This window comes from Channa argus, chromosome 4 (genome assembly GCF_033026475.1).
Source record: "Channa argus isolate prfri chromosome 4, Channa argus male v1.0, whole genome shotgun sequence".
NCBI lineage: Eukaryota > Metazoa > Chordata > Actinopteri > Anabantiformes > Channidae > Channa > Channa argus.
This window is the reverse complement of record NC_090200.1, coordinates 28,329,792-28,348,668: the sequence shown is the minus strand read 5'-3', so window position 1 is coordinate 28,348,668 and position 18,877 is coordinate 28,329,792. Positions and strand designations below refer to the sequence as shown.

The 18,877-nt window shown below is 38.4% G+C and overlaps 1 protein-coding gene across 1 annotated transcript; it reads left to right on the top strand.

The window, feature by feature from the left end:
• Positions 1-10,260: 10,260 nt before the first annotated feature.
• On the top strand, positions 10,261-18,265 carry LOC137125395 (homeobox protein DBX1-B-like). The gene is made up of 4 exons (XM_067500803.1): positions 10,261-10,802; positions 11,330-11,413; positions 16,715-16,917; positions 17,087-18,265. Exons 1-4 carry the CDS (start codon positions 10,433-10,435, stop codon positions 17,399-17,401), a joined length of 972 nt encoding a protein of 323 aa, XP_067356904.1. The 5' UTR covers positions 10,261-10,432; the 3' UTR covers positions 17,402-18,265.
• The last annotated feature ends 612 nt before the right edge of the window (positions 18,266-18,877 follow it).

Genomic DNA, 18,877 nt, shown 5'->3' with positions numbered 1-18,877 from the left:
AGCACTGCATTGCTCTCATCATTTGCAATTCTGACTGAGGGTGACGTATCCACCCTCCTCCTCTCTAACCATCCGACCACCCGCTCTCTGGATCCAATCCCTTCCACTCTATTACACAAGTCATCAACACATCTCTCACAACAGGGACTTTTCCGACCTCATTCAAGCAGGCCCAGATCTGTAGTGGAGAACTACCGACCTGTCTCCCTTCTTCCATTTCTGGCCAAGACAATGGAACGAGCAGTCTTCAATCAACTCTCAGACCTTCTTTCTAATAACAACTTCCTCAATGTCAACCAGTCTGGCTTCAAGAGGAGTCACTCCATAGAAACTGCACTCCTGACTGTTGTGGAATATCTTCGAGCTGCAAAAGCCACAGGTCAGTCTTCTGTCTTAATTCTACTTGATCTATCATCAGCCTTTGACACTGGGAACCATCAGATCCTCTTGTCCACACTCTCTGACTTAAGGATCTCTGGATCAGCTTTAGACTGGCTTCGTTCTTACTTAACGGGACGAACCCTCAAGGTATCCTGGCAGGGGCATGTTTCTCACTCTCATAGCCTCTCTACCGGTCTGCCGCAGGGCTCAATTCTTGGTCCTCTTCTTTTTTCTGTCTATACTGCATCCATCATCATGGTTCCATCATTCACTCGCATGGTCTTTCTTATCACTGCTACGCTGATGACACACAGCTCTTCCTGTCCTTTCCACCGGACGACTCCACTGTTTCATCACGCATTTCTGCCTGTCTCGCAGACATCTCTGCCTGAATGAGAGAGAGACATCTTCAACTTAACCTCTCCAAGACTGAAGTCCTTGTCTTCCCAGCCAGACCTTCGATGCAACACAACATCAGCATCAACATTGGATCTACAGTGATTGTCCACACTAAGTCAGACAAAAATCTGGGAGTCATCATCGATGACCAACTGAGCTTTAAGGACCACATCTCCTCAGTCTCTAGGGCGTGCAGATTATCCCTCTACAACATCAGGAAGACCAGACCCTACATTATGGAATATAAAACCCAACTCATTGTACAGGCGCTGGTCATATCTCGTCTTGATTACTGCAACGCTTTGTTGATGGGTTTACCAGTATCCACAATCTAACCCTTGCAGATGATCCAAAACGCAGCAGCTCGCCTCATTTTTAATCAGTCTAAAAGGACCCATGACACACCACTCTTCAGATCTCAACACTGGCTTCCTGTAGCCGCTCGCATCAGGTTCAAAGCTCTGTCTCTTGCTTACAGGGTGGTTAACGCAACAGCTCCTGCTTACCTCAGCTCACTCATTCAAGTCTACAATCCCTCCCGTCCGCTGCGGTCTGCAAACGAACGGCACTAAGCGAAACTTTTTAGCTCAATGGTCCAACGATGGTGGAACGAGCTACCAAACTCTGCACGCTCAGCAGACTCACTCCCAATATTCAAAAAAGTGCTGAACACAGAACTCTTCCACATCTTCCTATGCACTTAAATCTCTATTAAAAAAAAAAACCTGCTCTTTCTCGCTTGCATCTCATGAAAAATCCAGACTTTTCTGATAGGATTTTGCTTTGATGTTTTCTCCTTGATTTAGATTTTTGTTTGCCTTGTACCTCAATTGTAAGTTGCTTTGGATAAAAGCGTCTGCTAAATGACTAAATGTAAATGTAAATATAACAGCTTTGATCTTATCTTGTCTTTTTTTATCTTATTTCTCATTATCTTTGTGAAGATCCGATAATATTTCTGTGAAAAAAGAATTTTTGTATTTGCTGAATGAGGAGACCTAATTATTCTGAGATGTAACTGTGTCGTGCTGTGTAGAAATACCATCACATAAATGCTGATAAACAGCGTATATGGGTCTATCCGCTGATCCGTGTGAGAACGCTGTCCTTCAGCATATGCATATATAAGCCTGCTATACACTTTCAATTACGACACTGTTCCTGTTCTTTCTTTCTCTCTCTTTCTCTCTCTCTCCCTATCTATCTTTCTTGCTCACTCACAAACACACACACTCACACACACACATAGAGGGGCACTGAAAAGGCAGAGTCTCTTTTCCCCTGTTATGCAAATAGCATCAGTCCTTAAAACGGTTTGAGTGAGAATTAAATGTGAATTAAATGAGGCTTGGCTCCTTTCTCTCCATTCTATCTGAATAAGGCAAAGTCCCGTCACCATGGGAGATCCCCACGCCGTTGCTATGCCTATTATGGGATTGACAAGACAAGTAGTGACATAAATACCGTGGCCGGTGTTCAATCCAATTATGTGGCGTGCCACGCCTCAATACCTGCTAGTCATGCAGTGCTGTGCTGGCGTCCTTGTATTCAGCCCGCCTCAGAAATAAGACTGCCTGCATTCATCTTCAACCCTAGAGCTAACCTTGGCCTCTTCACCTTAGCTAGAGCCGAATCCCTGCCCTCAACCCTACGCTCAACCCATCATCCTGGCTTAATACAGGCCTTTGGATAAGGTGCTTCCCATGCTCTCTATACACAAAAACAAATCCTGCATGCCAGCAATAAAAATGAATAGCTATTATATAATAATCCATTATAAATAATAATAATCTATGTGTAGAGAAATTCTAGGTGGGTTTGCTGTACTGCTTTGTATGTAGGTCTGCTATAACATTGACCTGATATTATGGATTAATACATTTTTTAAGGAACATGCCATATCATCATTAGAACATACTGTGTGATTATTGAAGTGCAATAACAGTTCATAAATCCAAAATGTACGCTTTGTTATATGGTCTTTTTGCTGCTAAATGTTCCATTATCTTTTCACTATACAGTATACTGTATTTTTATGGAAAAAAAAAATGCTTATTTCAGCTGCTGTTAAAACATGTATTTAGTGATGTGGCTGAATAAAAATATATCTGACTAGTGCAAAGAAATATGTAAATATCATAAGAAAGAGATAGCTAGGAAAACTAAAGCAACAGTTTAGTGCGGGGTCTCTTTCTCTTTCCCTGTCTCCACTGGCAAAACCTAAATGTAAACTTGACTTGACAACCAAATCGGTCCCCCTCCTCTCTTCCCTGGCAAGGCTTGGCTTGTGTTTGGGGCTTGGAGCCTATTTTAACCACAGGCATTTACAAGCTTCCCTCTAAACAACCTGCCAGGTGCTTTAAGCCTCCCGCTAAAGGGCCGCAGAACATTATGAGACTCCAATAAGATTAGAGCAGAATGGGCTGTAAATGGAAGAATGGAAGCTCTTATAAAAGGAAAGATTGTTAGCACAGCAATGTATTGCTCTGAGCTCCCATGACCAATCTACAACTAATGAGCATTCAATGAGCGTGCTCTATGTCACGAGTGACCCAAGGCTATGGCAGGTACACTGAAGGAAGCAATTTCTCATATTTGTCAGCGACACAGGCTAATCACAAACGGCTCTGTGAGGCAATGCTTTGAGCTAAACACTTACTGTCATCAAGCTCAAGTGCTCAGAATAACAATAAAGGTGGTGTAATGGTTATGCTATGCTCACCATTTTAGTTTTTCCTTTGCTCGGTGAATCTAATGGGAATGTCATTAATAATGACAGTGTGGCAAAAAAAGCAAACAATTAATTCAAAAGTTATTACAATGTTTCATTCAAAACCACTAATGTCAATCCCATGGTACTACTGGAAAAATAAAGGGATTGCCAACATTATTGCTATGAGTGTCTCGGCAAGTTTTGTGGCAAACTAATTAAGTAGATTTCACTGGATTTTTCATAGAATGCATGAAAACTTTGATCTGTTCTCGGGGGGCATGAATGTCTACACAAATTGCTATCTGTAGTCCACTTGTAGATTGGGTTTCCACCAATTCCTGAAATAAATATCAACTTGACTGATAAACACAAAAGAATAAGTTTAGTAAAGTAATTTATTTCTTTAATGTGCAGTGTAATATATTGTTAAGTGGTGATCATTGGGAATACCTTGAGTTTTAGAAGAGGAATATTGTCCCATTCTTTTCTAATGCCGGATTCTAGCTGCTCAACAGTCCTGGGCCTTTGTTGCCAGATTTTTCATTTTATGATGCACCAAATGTTTTCTATTGGTGAAAAGTGTGGACTACAGGCAGGCCACTTCAGGACGCGGACTCTTCTCCTGCATAGTCATTTTGTTTTGATGGATGAAGTATGTGGTTTAGCATTGTCTTTCCAAAAAAAAAATTCTAAATTTGATTAATCTGACCACAGAACAGTTTTCCATTTCGCCTCAGACCATTTTAAATGAGCTTTGGCCCAGAGAACACAGCAGCATTTCATGCAGTGATGTCCAGTAGAGAATCATGCCTGTTTTTAATGCAGTGCCGCCTGATGGCCCAAAGATCACACGCATCCAGTTTTGACCTTCGGCCTTGTACCTTGTGCACAGAGATGCCTTCTGAATCTCAGAATCTCTTGATGATATTATATACTGCAGATGCTAGGAACTTCAAAGTCTTCGAAAGTTTACGTTTAGGAACATTTGCTTAAAGTGATTTCCTTGATGAAATGCTCCGTTTATTCATTTTAATGACCTGTTGCCAATTAACCTAATTAGTTGTCAAATGCTACTCATTTGTTTTTTTATTTGCAGTAATTACTTTTCCAGCCTTTCGTTGCCCCTGTCCCAACTTTTTCGAGATGTGTTGCGGCCATCAAATTTAAAATGAGCTAATATTTTTGATGAAATGGTGAAATATCTCAGTTTCATTTGTTTTTTATGTTCAGTTGTGAATAAAATATGGGTTGATGAGATTTGTTTTCTCTTTGTATTTACGTTTTACACATCGTCGCAACTTTTTTGAATTGGGTTTGGACCCAATACAATCTTTTATGAAAAACCCAATCTTTTATGAATTTATATAAAATACACATCACAATTTAACTGCTGTGGGGCTGTAGCTTAGTTGGTAAGGCAGTCGTCCACGGACCACAGGGTCACTGGTTCAATCGGTCATGACTATATGTAAAGTGTCAACAGCCATCCCCAGCTGTGCTGTGTCGGTCCAAGCCCAGTAGAAACTGGGGAGGTCTGCATCAGGAAGGGCCATGTTACAACATACGCCAATAGGTTTTAATAGACAGATAGTTAGTTTTAACAATTGTTATAAATGTGTCATAAATAATTTCAAAAACATTTATTTCAATTAATTAAAAGTAATGAAACAAATTTTTTTTTCAAACGGATTCATGAATGGATACACACATCGGATTATATATAAAGACTGAAATGAAACTGTGTCAAACAATTACTTTTTGTAGGCACAATGTAGTACAACGGAAAAAAAAAAATCACAACCTCTTGTAGCTTACTCTCCCAAGTCACATATTGATTTTATTTAACTTGTTGCATGTGTTTCTGAGAGATGGATTAGCACTATTTGATGCACATCTCTAAAAAACTGACAAATCTTTCCAGCTGGTGGTTGATACAATAAAGATAAAAAGTCCATGTTAGTTTTTGCCCTTATTCAGGTTGTCCCCTGCACTCCCCTACAGCCTGACATTCACTTACTGTATACTGTAGAAAGCGGGAAAAGTTTCAATAAGCTAAAGCCTTGGTATATATAAAAAAATCTGTCAAAGTTTCTATTTACACCTGCTTAAAAGATTCCTTTTTCTTTAATTTCTTCTTTAACTACTGAGGAATTTAACTCTGTCTGAAATTTGGAGGGGAAAGAGGCAAAGTGAGTCTTCAATTCGACAAAACCTTATTTCATTACAGTAATAAAATTCGGGTTAATAGCTGAATAGACATTTAGTGGAATCATCTAAACCTAATGCAAATTAGGGCTTGGGCCAGGGTTTGACATTAACAACCACTAACCCACCAAATGCAGGTGGATTGCACACACTGGAAATTAAACATAAACCTAAAATACTAATAGATAGATAGTGGATAATTATAATAGATTTAGCCGAGCAAGTTCTGGTGGACAATATTTCTTTCTTTTTTTATTCACAACAAGAACCAGTACAATTAACACATTACAAAACATGACAGCTAGTGTGAGATAAGAAAAAAGACAAGACACATGTGACCTATGTACCGTGTGTGTTTGCTTGTGAAAGTGCATTGGGGTTGGAGGTTTAGTCTACTCACAGAAAAGATAGGAAAAGATAGGTAAATGCATACTAAGGCTAGAAAACATTTTTTATGTATGTACATCGTATAATTATAATTTTTTTGAGGAAACTATATATTTAAAGAAGTTATCTAAAACAAAACAAAAAGAAGAAAAAAAGAAAAAACCTAAAGTCTACAAAAACCAACACTAAGCAAAACAGAAAAAAGGAGGGGTGGGGGTTGTGTGACTGAATACCTTGGGAGATCAAGGCCCAATCAGAGCAATTGTTCTTGGGGCTCCAGGGTGGTCCAGCTGGAGTGGTGTATTATTTGTTTGCTTAACTGTGTTGAGTGTTTTCTTTGGCTTACCTTGCTCTGAGTCGCTCTCGACCCTAACAGGTGAGTGCTGGCTCCCACTTGTCTTCCTTCTAAACAGCTCCCAAACCCTGAGGAGGGGGCCTGTTTATTAGGGTGAAACAGTGGAGAGGTGGTGGTCTTGAAATTTAGTGACCCATACTGCCCCACCGAGAGCCAGCCCCTACTGAACGAGAAAGTAATAATTAAATAAATAAAATTACAATAATAATATTTTTTATAATTATATATTCTAAATAATGTATATAGAATATATATATTAACTTTTATATTATAAAAGTAAAGTATTGACATAAATTGACATAACAAGCTAATAATACTAATAAGCAGTGGAAAAAGGAGTAAAAGTGAAAGAGAAAGTACTACTACTAAAGTAGCACATACGTGTCCACATATACTATACATTGGCCTTCATACACACACATATACACATGCATTTTTAATAATAATAGTTATATTATGATGGCAAGAAGAAGCTAAATAATAATGTTAATAATATCAATAATAATAGTGATGATTATAATGATGATAATAATAACAGCAATAACAATACACAACATAATAAAACAACATATTTATATAACGATAACAATAACAATGTTTAGAAAAAAATTAAATTAAATTAAAAGAAAAAAGGTTAACAGCAACAATGGCAGTGATAGTTAAGTGGCAAGAAGAGGAGAAAGAGAAGAAGGGAAAAATTTCTTATAGTCCATGTGACTTAACTGTTGTAGAAATAAAATAATGAATTTTCACTCAATTGTTTGTTTTTTCCAGTACACCAACTCAGTACAAGCTGCTGAGTGGCCAGTAACACTGAAAATCCACTAGCCAGTGTCACTGTTGGGCAAAATAGTTGTCAAGTCCACCCCTGTGGGTGTGTAACCCTTCTCAAAGCAGTTAATTAAACCACTTTAAAACTAAAGATGAGTTGTTCAGACTCTAGGTTTTTTTTAGTGGAAATAATTACTTTGCTCAGTTCATTCATTCAAGTTGTTAAAGTTAATGTTTATTTATATAGCGCCAATTTGTGAATTTCTTTTTTAATAGTAGAAATGGGTTATTTTTTCCCCTTAACTATTAACCTAGATTTAACATTCATTTAAGAATTTAACAATTTTCAAGGCAGCAGGGCGACTTAGTGACTTTGTAACAAAGTGATTAAATGATTTCCAGGGATGGAACCAAATATACACATTGGATTTAAAATTATTGTATTAATGTATGTGTAGAGCTTGTTGAGCTTAAAATAGTTGTATGTGCTGATGTGACAAATATGAGTCTGAACGTAAAAGTTTCTTCATCAATGACGTATAAAAAGTACATTGAGGGAACAGGTGCATTGAGGGTGACACACATACTACTACAAATACAAACTTTCTCTCTCTCTCTCTCTCTCTCTCTATCTAAGGAGCTTTATCCCAGGGCTTGTGTCTTTCTCTCCCTTGACAGAGCAAGGTGATGTTTAATGGAAAGTTAATATGGATTTAATGCTTGTTGCTGCACTTGGACACCGAAGGCCCCACTAATCCATTCTGTTCCACAGTGCCTGGAAACAGATGCTCCAGCCGAGAAACGCTGAGCGAGACTGAGAAAGTAAGGGGGTGGGCGCAAACAAGGGTGAAAGAAAGAGAAGCTATTACTGGCAATGTTAAGTAATTACCCAGTGCATTTGAATATGCAGCGTACAAGTCCAGCTCCCTGGTTTTTCATTTTTTTAGCTTTTAAAAATGTGAAGCTTCTTCTGATAAAGGCCTTAATTTTCATCTCACGTCTGTTGGTTAAGACTTGGAGTATCAACTAGATCTTACTTCACCACAGCCATAGTTGTTGTTCCATCTTTGCATGTGTAATCAATTCAGTGAGTTAGTTGGGGAGGGTTAATGTTGTAAGACATCAAGAGGCTAATAGCTTTAAAATGAGTCTTAACTGGTGTTTAATTCACCGCACAGCTGTTGTGCTGGTTAAAAATCAAGGAGCAGGCCAGTTTGTCTGTAGGACCAGAAGGAGAAATTAGTTCTGCTGATTCCTATATTCCCTCCCAGATAACCATCTGCTCCACTCCGATACAATAGAGGGATTTTCTGAATGAATAAAATGCTTTGAACTCAACAATTTCTCTCTCCCTTTAAGAGGGGTTTTGGTTAAGGTGTCGTTATTTACTGCCACTCCGATTTAATAATTTGTTTCTTTTTGCTGACCGGCAGATCATTTCATCATAATGCCTTCAAATTAGGAGTAGAATAAATATATGACGAGAGTCATCATTTTTTGTATTTAAAATACATATACAGTAAATGGGAGCCAGAGGTGGAGCAGTCTTTCGCCAATCCCAAGGTTGCCGGTTTGATCCCCGGCTTCTCCGGTCACATGTTGAAGTGTCCAAGACACTGATCCCCAACTTAGTTGCTTCCGGTGAGTGTTGGCCATAGCAGCTCCAACACACTCACACAGAGTGTGTGTGAGATTGTGAGTGCAAATGAGTGAATGAGAAGCAGTGTAAAGCACTTTGAGTACCAGTTGGTAGAAAAGCGCTATATAAGTGCAGATCATTTAGAAAAGGAAAAAAGTGGTTGCTAGAGTTCTGTTGCCTGAAATGTCTTTAAAATTACTACTTCTCAGTATGAACTGGAGGGTCAGTAGTTTGATTCTGGGTTTCTCCTGACCACATTGCAAAATCACAACTATTGCGCTATGGGGATTAATAAAGCATATCCAAAATGGCCTGTGGCCAAACACAATGTGTTTGTTATGATTTTATAGGTTCTATTAAAATTTAAGGGATAGGGAATATTTTTATATAGATATTTTCTTTTCATCAGTGGGTGTTATTCAGGCATTAATTGCTATAATTATCTGTGGATATGAAGGGGTTTTTTTGCTAATTCGTTATTTAAGTATTGTAAAAACATGTGAGTATTATTATTAAGAGAAAGAAATTACACAGAAACACGCTATAGTCATAATTCTGAGTGACAGTATTCCTTATGAAATGAGCGCGGGGCGTCCACTGACTGTGAGAGCTCTGTGTTTCTGAACTTCGACTCATTTTCCACTCGTTCAAGTCAAGGGGACATTGAGCCGATAACTGTGATCAAAAGGCGACGAGAACAGAGCTGACTTTAAGTCTCTCTGGCTTTAAATCGTTTTAAGCGGAAAGACCACCTGTCTCCACTACTTGTACACTGACTGACAGACACTTGGTGAAATTACAAGATGGGGATGAGGAGGACGGGGATGATGCAACGAGGCTGGATTCATGTGGGAACGTTTTTTTTTTATTGGGCAGATGTTTAGTTGTAAATCTTTCGGTTTTTTTAAAAACTGTCATTAGGTGGATAACATACCTGACATTTTTAAATTATTTATTTGTGCGTGTGAATGTTGTAATATTGAATTTGAGTTTTTACCAAACATTTTATTTGAATGTTGTCAAATGGGTTGATTTTATTTTTAAAAATCTATATGTAAAAAAAACCATGAAAGGAGAATGAGGAACGTGGACCTCTGTGCATTTAAGCTGAAACAGCGTGTAAATATTCCTTCCCCTGTGTCCTCTAGGTTGTTCACGAAGCCAAAACCTCAGGCCAGTTGTCGGATCCAGTTGTTATCATTTGGTTCTCAGCCTATGTACCAGTTCTGAATTAGGTCCCCCCACCTGGACCACTATAAAAGCGGTGTAGTGAAGTGATGACATGTCTCCATTTGCGGGCAGTGGGACAATGTGCTTGTTTTTGACTGAGGTCCAATCACAAATCAATCAGGGGAGCGCTGACCAATCATCTTGGCCCGAACCTTCTGTTTAAAGAGCTTCACGCCGGGAGACGGGCTGAAGGGTGAACTCGTGCACGAGCGTGCATGTTTGTGTGCAGGAGTGACTTCTGCTATAAAAACCTCTGCAAACGGGCACGGACTCGCAGAGTGAGTGTGTTTGGTTCGGTTCCTCTTTATTGCCTTTTTTTTCTGCAGAGCGCTGTAACAGAGAGCTGACAACGATGATGTTTCCGTGCAGCGCCCTGCCGCCTCCTTTCTACCCGGGCTTACTCCGTCCTCCTGCGGCTCTCTCGTCGCCCCTCACACGGTCCCTCCCTTCGGGATTCCTAGTAGAAGATCTCCTCCGACTAAGCCAGCCTGTCAGCTACATACAGAGAACTTTCTCTTCTAGAATTTCCGGAGATATTCTCCCGCTCAGCCAGCGGCCGGGCGCCTCACCCCGGGCCTTAGGACACGGCACAGAGCGGTCCGAACTTCATAGCTCCGGCCAACAGAACCGCGGCAGCTCCGAGTCTCCGCGGACCGCGTGCGCGGACTCCGCCTGCCTCAAGTTCGGCGTTAGTGCGATACTGGCCCCGTCCACTCAGAGCAGTGAGTATGAAAATTGACTGATGATATAGATTTAAGCGCTACAGCTGCTTTTACCAGCCCAAGTAAGAATAACATATCCAAAGCATACAGCCAAATAATAATAATGCTAAAAATGTAGGCATTATTTACTAAGCATAATTTATAATTATACAAATTTAACTCCAGTGCACCTTTTTTTTTCTTGCTGAAAATGTGTATATATACATATGTTATCTATAATTAGAATTATAAATATAAACATCGAATTAAATTGCAATCAGATATTAAAGGTTGCAATGTTAATAAATGGATTTGTATTAAATTAAAAATGTTAACTTTTAAAAATCTAAACGGATATGAGTTGCATCACATGTTTCAAGCAGAAAGAATCAGTTATTTAAATATATAATTAATAATAAGAGGAGAACAGTACATTTGTCTTTTCTGATACATTTGAGGAGTGTTTGCTCCAGATTTCTGTTTGTGTTTCTTTGGAGTCAGAACATAAAATCAGTGTGTGTTGTTTTCTGTGTGTTCCTCTCCTCTAGGCCAGAGTTTTCATGCTAAGTCCTTCCCTTTGCCTTTTATTGATGGAGGCCTCCACCCTTTCATCAGAGCCACCTATTTCACAGGTAGGTGGACTTACCACAGAGCCCAGCTTCCACTTCTCTCTTTTGCTATATAATGCACAATAAAGACAAAATCTGCAACTTAGTGGGGTTGTCGGTGTGTTTGAGCTAGAGGTACAGACGCGTATGGTGCACCCATGGCTATATTTGCCCAGATCTATGTGAAGAAAGCCAAAGACTAATACTCTGATTAATACTAACGATGAATATGTTTGGAATAAAATTTTTGATTGATTTTATTTAATTTTGCTGACATCTTTCAGCTTCAGCACAGGATCTAGTATGCTTTGAGCTATAAGGTACCATAAAATATATATTTTTATTTATATACATATAAGTTACATTTATTCATATAAGTACATAAGTGCTGTTCCTAAGTACAACTTTGAGGTACTTAGAAAAAGCACTTTGAGATAACTGTACATTACCTAAGTATTTTTGTTTTAAGTTACTTTTACTCCACTACAGTTCCGAGGAAATTTGTATATTATACTCTACTATCTTACAGTTTAATAAAAACTCTGATTAACTAATAAATGGGGACTTATTGTTGTCGCTCTCAGTGTAGAGCACAAATGTGAAAAGAGTTGACTAATAATCTTGAAAAAAAAGTCGATTTTCCTTAGTGTGTAGCCTCCAACATTTGGAGGAATAGCAGAAATCATTTAATTTTTTTTTTTTTTTTTTTTTTTTTTACAGTAAACAGTCATAAATCTGTTTTTTGAAGTGGTTCTCTCTGTGCATGAACTAAACATAAAAAGACATGGACATTTTCGATTTCTCCTAAAACTTATTTATGAAGCACATGTGAAACTACTTAGGCAAATGGGTGACCAGAGAAATCTCTCTTAGTGTTGTTGTACTTTTGTAAAATTTGAGCATGTGCTTTGTACTTCAGCTGGAGTAAAAAGTCTTGTACTGCGTAAGTAGTTCAGTTAAAGCGACCAAGAATATTAGTTTAATTACTGAGCTATAAAGCAAATGCAAATTTACATTATTACATTTCCTGTTGATACGTCAGTTTGACGCCTGCTCTGATTGGTTTTCTTGCTTCAATACACTTGTGAACTTGAGTCAGTTCAGATAAGTGTAGTGGTCCTTTTCATTGTGGAAGTTCATATCTGAAAACAGAGGAAATAGAACCAAACAAACTGATGGAACTGAAAAGGCCGTTTACAGCTTCTGCAGTGATAATGAAGCCGCACGCTGCAGCTGATGTAAATGGTGCTTTCTGAGTGGGTTTGTTCAGAGATGTTGTCAGCCTTTTAGCATGGGAATACACCCATGCTAAAACCTCAGAATCAGCTCTGCCAATTTGAAGGCCTATTTAGGAGACTCCCTGACTGCTGACATTAGCACCAGTTGTCCTAATCTACAAATTAGTCCAGTTGGTCACGCTTTAAATATATTAGTGCCGTTTGTCATGGTCTAAATGTGAGGCGGGTATCTTCCCAGCTCAGGAACTCAGTGCCTCTTCACGCGCTGTCGTTTTCCCACCAAGCCCCCTTAGCCTGCCCACAAAGCTCACACCACCGTGACCAATAGGAGCCAAAACCACACACAGCCACACACACCAATGGACAGACACACACACACACACACACACACACACACAGACAGGCAGACAGACATGCATATCTTGAAAGTTTGATATAGTAATGTTGCACACAAGGTCTAATTCACTCTGGATCTCATTAAACTCATTTTCCAGCACTTTGACGAATCCTAGGAAAAGTTGCATGCAGCTGTGTAACAGTGTGAACAGCGCTCAGCTCACTAAAGCTTGAGTGATGACTCTCTAAGAGCTCTACATTATTCTAACCTGTCTTTAATAGCTCTGTAATATACTGGCCTGTCGATGGTCTTTTCCACTCAATTCATTACAACACAATCACCTTTCTCAGTGCATTTGCAGCCTATACAATTCCCCTTCATGCTTCATTAGAGGCAGTATGAGCTGGGCTTTGGACAGCACGTCTTATTAGCATAGGCTCTGTTTCCTCTGCTGGACAAATTGGGCTTTGAAACATCAGATTTGAGGCAGATCTTTTATACTGTTGGCACCATCAAGGGGCCCTATCTGCTGATGCTGGAAACAAGATGGCCTGTGATGACTGAGAAACACAGAAACATCTTTTTCTAGTAGAAGTTATTATGTCAGCATTTAAAAAAATACAAAAGGCTAGGCAGCTTAATTAATATTGCTCCTTTCCTTTACCTTATTAATATTAAGTGCATGTAGGTCAGAATCAATAAGTGAGGTAATTTGGTGACCTCTAGTGGCCATAGTTAATATAAAAATAATTACTGATAAACATAGCAAACTGACATGATAACTGACCACTTCAAAGCATAATAAAAGTAAAATTAGCAAGAATCGGAGAGCTGGAATAACCTGGCAGTATTTAATGATTTGTAATGTGCTTGCTGTGTTTTAATTTGTGGAGCACGTGTACGAATGGAAAAACGTCACTAGTCAGCAACATTTGAACGGAAAAACTCAGATATTTTAATATAGGGAAAAAACTGACAACAACAACAATAATAATAATAATAATAATAATAATAATAATAATACATTTATTTTATAATGTAGTTTACCTAAAAAACAATTCTCAAAGTGCTACAAGAAAAAAGCATAAAACATAGAAAGATTAACACTAAACAAGCAAGGAGCAGTTATTAAAAAGCTTTGTTGAAGAGGTAGGTCCTCTTCAGGCCTTTTTTAAAAGCAGCTAGAGTCTGTGGGGCCCTCAAATATTCGGGAAGGGAGTTCCACAGGCAGGGGGCAGCTGAGCAGAAAGCTCAATCCCCCGTAACTGAGTTCTGGGGATATGTAGGAGGTGGGCGCTTGTACAACGGAGATTGTGGGACAAAGTTTGCTGAGTGATAAGCTCCTGACAAGTTTAAGATAATTTGTTTTCCACACTAAAATCATAGGAAGCATCATGAAAATTGATGATATTAGATAACAATTTATTATATATTAAATATTGAAACACTGTATTCAATAACATTTTAAACCAGCCAAAAATAAGCAAAAACAAACAAAACAACAACTTAGAAAAAAACAAAGAAAGTGGAAAAAAATGTGTTTTAAGCTGAAGTATGCAACTTCACCAAGCTGTAGACTTGAAATCAGTCTACTCTGTCCTACACAGCCCTGTCTCTACCTGCTTCACAGTGTCCATTTGCTATGCTCCCCCCACACTCTGCACACAGCCCTTTAGGTATTACTCATCTGCACATGACAATAATTATGAAAGCAACAAAACGTGCTTATCAATTCTCTGATTGGTTACAAAGGTGAGCCTCTCTTAGTACCTTTTAGAACTGGACACCCCCAAAATCTGATTGTCCATCCACTGCCACACTCTGGTGATAGGCATTATCATCACAAATAAATGTAGACCCTTCTGCACAACAAAGGACAATTGACTAAATGGGAGGCTTAAATAAAAGATTATTATAAATGATTAACAAAAAAATGTGTTCTTTGAATTTAATGTCTTTTTATATTTTTGTAGCCGGTGAACTCAGGCAGATGATCCCTGCAAGGAATATATTTTTATTTCTCCCCAACTGTTTATTACTCTTTTCTTTTTTAATATTTAAAGTTTATTTAAAATGGACGATGTGCAATAATGTGTGTATTCAGTTTCCTTTTGATGCATTTTTCATTGTTAGCTTGAAGATAATTTTCATCCTATTTTTATTTTTCCTCATAATGTTCATCTGTAGTTCCCCTGGTTGGTTAAATATAAAACACCATTACAATGAAAAAAAAAACAACAGCAGTCAAATCAGACTCAACACCTGATACACAATCAGAAAGTGTGACAGCAAAGATCCTGATCAGTGGCTACAGATTTTAACATCAGTTAGCAGCTTTTAAAATGTAGCTTTAAATAATAAAAGAACTGCACCTCTTTAGGTCTGGTAGGACGTTTCACTGCATAGTATCAAGTTGGAATATATCTTTACATTTAGTCTCCTTGAATAAAACTTGTATGAAGAGACTCAAGAAAAGCATTTGAAGCAATTTCAGCATAGTCTTGAATTAACTGTCCCTGCTGGCGAGCTGGAGATTTCCTAAGACCCCTTCTTGTAAATTTATGTTTAATGAAATTTAGCTAATCTTAGTTCACTGACAACTTGAGTCCTCAGACTTTTTTAGCATAACACGTCTGTATATCTTCTGGATTTAAATGCTTTCTCAGTGCCGAGTCTTCATCAGTTTCCCAGATTTCCATTAAATTACCTAAGATTAATTTTATTCCTCAATTTACTTCTGAATACTGACTTAAAATAGTTCCCTCACAGTACATTTTTAAAATTTCTTTAAATTGTGCTACAACCATATTCCAAATGATTGGAACATAATACTGTATATTTTTCCAATGATGATCAAAAATAGCCTGCTTATCTGCATGTATACAAAATTTGTTTCTCAGTTTTCTTGCAACCAAAGTTAAATAATTGTCAGATAAGCCTGTAACCAGATTATAACCTTAATAAACTATTAAATCTAATTGTGTACTTGAGAGTTCAGCAGTATGTGTTGGACCATTTATTGATACATTTAACGCTAATTGTTAAAGGTCTCTTTTTCTTTAACCTATACTCAGTTCAAACTGAGATCACCAATGATGATGATTTTTTTTTTTATGTGGTTGCACTTTCTCAGAATATCCATGAGTTGATTATAAAATGCATTATTTGCGTATGAGGGTTTGTATACACAAATAACGGTGAATGGCATTTGCCCAGAATAGATTATTTTAGCCCAACATAACACTCACTGCCCACTTTGGTACACCTGTACAATCTAAAGCAATCCAATACAGCAGGTCGGCCATGAGTTCTACTTTTACAATGTTATAATTTCTCAGTTAAATAGAGTGGCCACCCTATTTATGAGCTGGACAAAATATTAGAACCACCTCTTCTTATAATGCACTACCCACCACACCTCAGACCTCAGTAATAAAGTGTAGAATTATCACCTTACTGACAGTTAAAAACTGAAAAATTACAACATATTAAAAATACAATACATGGCATTGAGGCTGTATTGGATTCCATTAGATCATACAGCTGTACCAAACAAAATGTCAAGTGAGCATATTCTATAGGGTTTACTTCTTTAAACAAAAAAACAACTGATATCCAGGAAGCAAACACATTAGATACACACCCTACCAGCCTCATTCAAAACTTTTAAAACTCACCCAACCACAAATTAAATTAAAGTGATTGTTTATCAGATGAAAAATCTTTTTTCGCTGTGCTGTCTCCATACAGCCTCCTCCTCTGTGGTTCCTGTCCCGGGAACATTTTCCTGGCCCCTGGCCCCCCGAGGGAAGCCCAGGAGAGGAATGCTGCGGCGTGCTGTGTTCTCAGACCTGCAGAGGAAGGCCCTGGAGAGGACCTTCCAGAAGCAGAAGTACATCAGCAAACCAGACCGGAAGAAACTTGCTGGTAAACTGGGACTCAAAGACTCCCAGGTACATTCCAATGACAACCGTATTTATCAATTTATCACAGATTGTCACTTTGAAATTAAATGAAATTAAAACCAAGCTTGTGTGTCCCAAACCAACCTGGGGATAATTTTAGGAGTAATTAGGTCCAAGAAACTAACATTTTTATCTCTTTTTTTTGTCACACGTTAAGGTGAAGATCTGGTTTCAGAATCGCAGGATGAAATGGAGAAATTCTAAGGAGAGGGAACTGCTGTCCGCTGGGGGGTGTCGCCAGCAGACCCTCCCCACCAAAACCAACCCCAACCCAGACCTCACTGATGTTGGCAGCACCTACTGCCACAGGCCAGATAGGACTGCACCCAACAGTCCACAAGAGCAGCTGGACAGTCAGGAGATGCATCCTCACTATCTTCACCACCTTCATCATCATCATCATCATCTTTCCTCTCCTTTAGAGTCCAGCAAACACTCAGAATCAGACAGTGAAGAAATCACGGTCTCTTAAGACCTGGACAAAACATTCAGACACAAGAACAAATTTTCTCTACACCACAGTCCACTATAATGAGATGCGAAAATTTAAATTTCGAAGTCAAAACCAGAACTGCTCTGTACATATTTGTATTTTCATAGTTATTTGTAATATTTTTATACAATGTGTTTTCAGTATATTAAAAAAAATGCTATTTTAGATTTAATATTTGTAGGTTAAATATACAAATGGTTCTTTTTACTCATAATTGTATATTTTGTCAAATAAATTAACAGCTGAAATTTTTCCTTGAGTGCTGACAGTCTGTTATCTCAAACATAAGATGTTAGTTATTGAATTAAGTTAAGGGTTACAGGCAGGTGTGCTGCATGTTAAAGACACAAAATGCTTGACATTTAAAGGTTCCAAAAATATGTGAATTTGAGGATGCAGTCGTGAGAGTTCAGGGTGTAAAACAGCAAATACTTTGTCTCCTTTAATGACTGCAAATCACTGAAAATAAACTCAAATTCAAAAATCTAATGTGACATGTTTAGTCCCCATCTGAAAAGTCAAAGATCCAACAAATCTCCCTACAGCAGCACTAAGGTGGAGGGAACAGAAGAAACCTCCAGCAGAACCAGGCTCAGGGTGGGGAGCCATCTGCCTTGACTTGGTGGGCTCAGTGGAAGATGAAGAGAGAAAGACAAACAAGCAAAAAAGCAACTAAACATTGTGCAGGTTGTGCCAGTAAATGCAAAAAGCAGGGGATATCTACAGAGACGGAGGAGAATTTTATGAGACAAAGAAACAGGGTGATTGACATGAAATAGGTAACATATACATGTATGGAGAGAGCTCTAAGTTTTAAGCCTAGTCATTAGACTATTCACCTGAATCTGAACTGGGAGCTGGTTCCACAGGAGAGGATTCTGACAGCTTAAGGCTCTGGCTCCTACTGAGTTTGCAAACGCTAGGAAGCACAAGTAGGCCTGCATTCAGAGATCAAAGTGGTCTACTGGGGTTATACAGTACTACTTGTATGAAGTCTTTCAAATACATTGGAGTTTTACCATTAAGGGCTTTGTATATAAGATTTTCTAGATTTGGGGGGAATCCAATGACATTACTCCAATCTAGAACTAACAAATACATAACTTTGAAACAGGATGCTCCTAATATTGGCAATCTTTTGCAGGTGGCATAAGGTTATTAGCCTGCACTATATAGGAGCCTGCTATGAATGTGGCCTTACCAACATGCTTGTTAAGTGTCTTGCTTAGGAATGGAACTGAACCACAGACCCTGTGATTGGTGGACTGCTCTACCTCCTTAACTAGTCACCCTCTATTCTAGAAATTTGTTTTAATGCAATAATGCTCTGGAGTTCTGAAGAATAAAGACTGAATTGTTCTGCATCGCAAACTTCCCATTTAAGCTAGATCAAATCAACTCAGATGCTGAGTGAAACATCATCTGTTGATCCAGATGACTAAATACAGATATGCT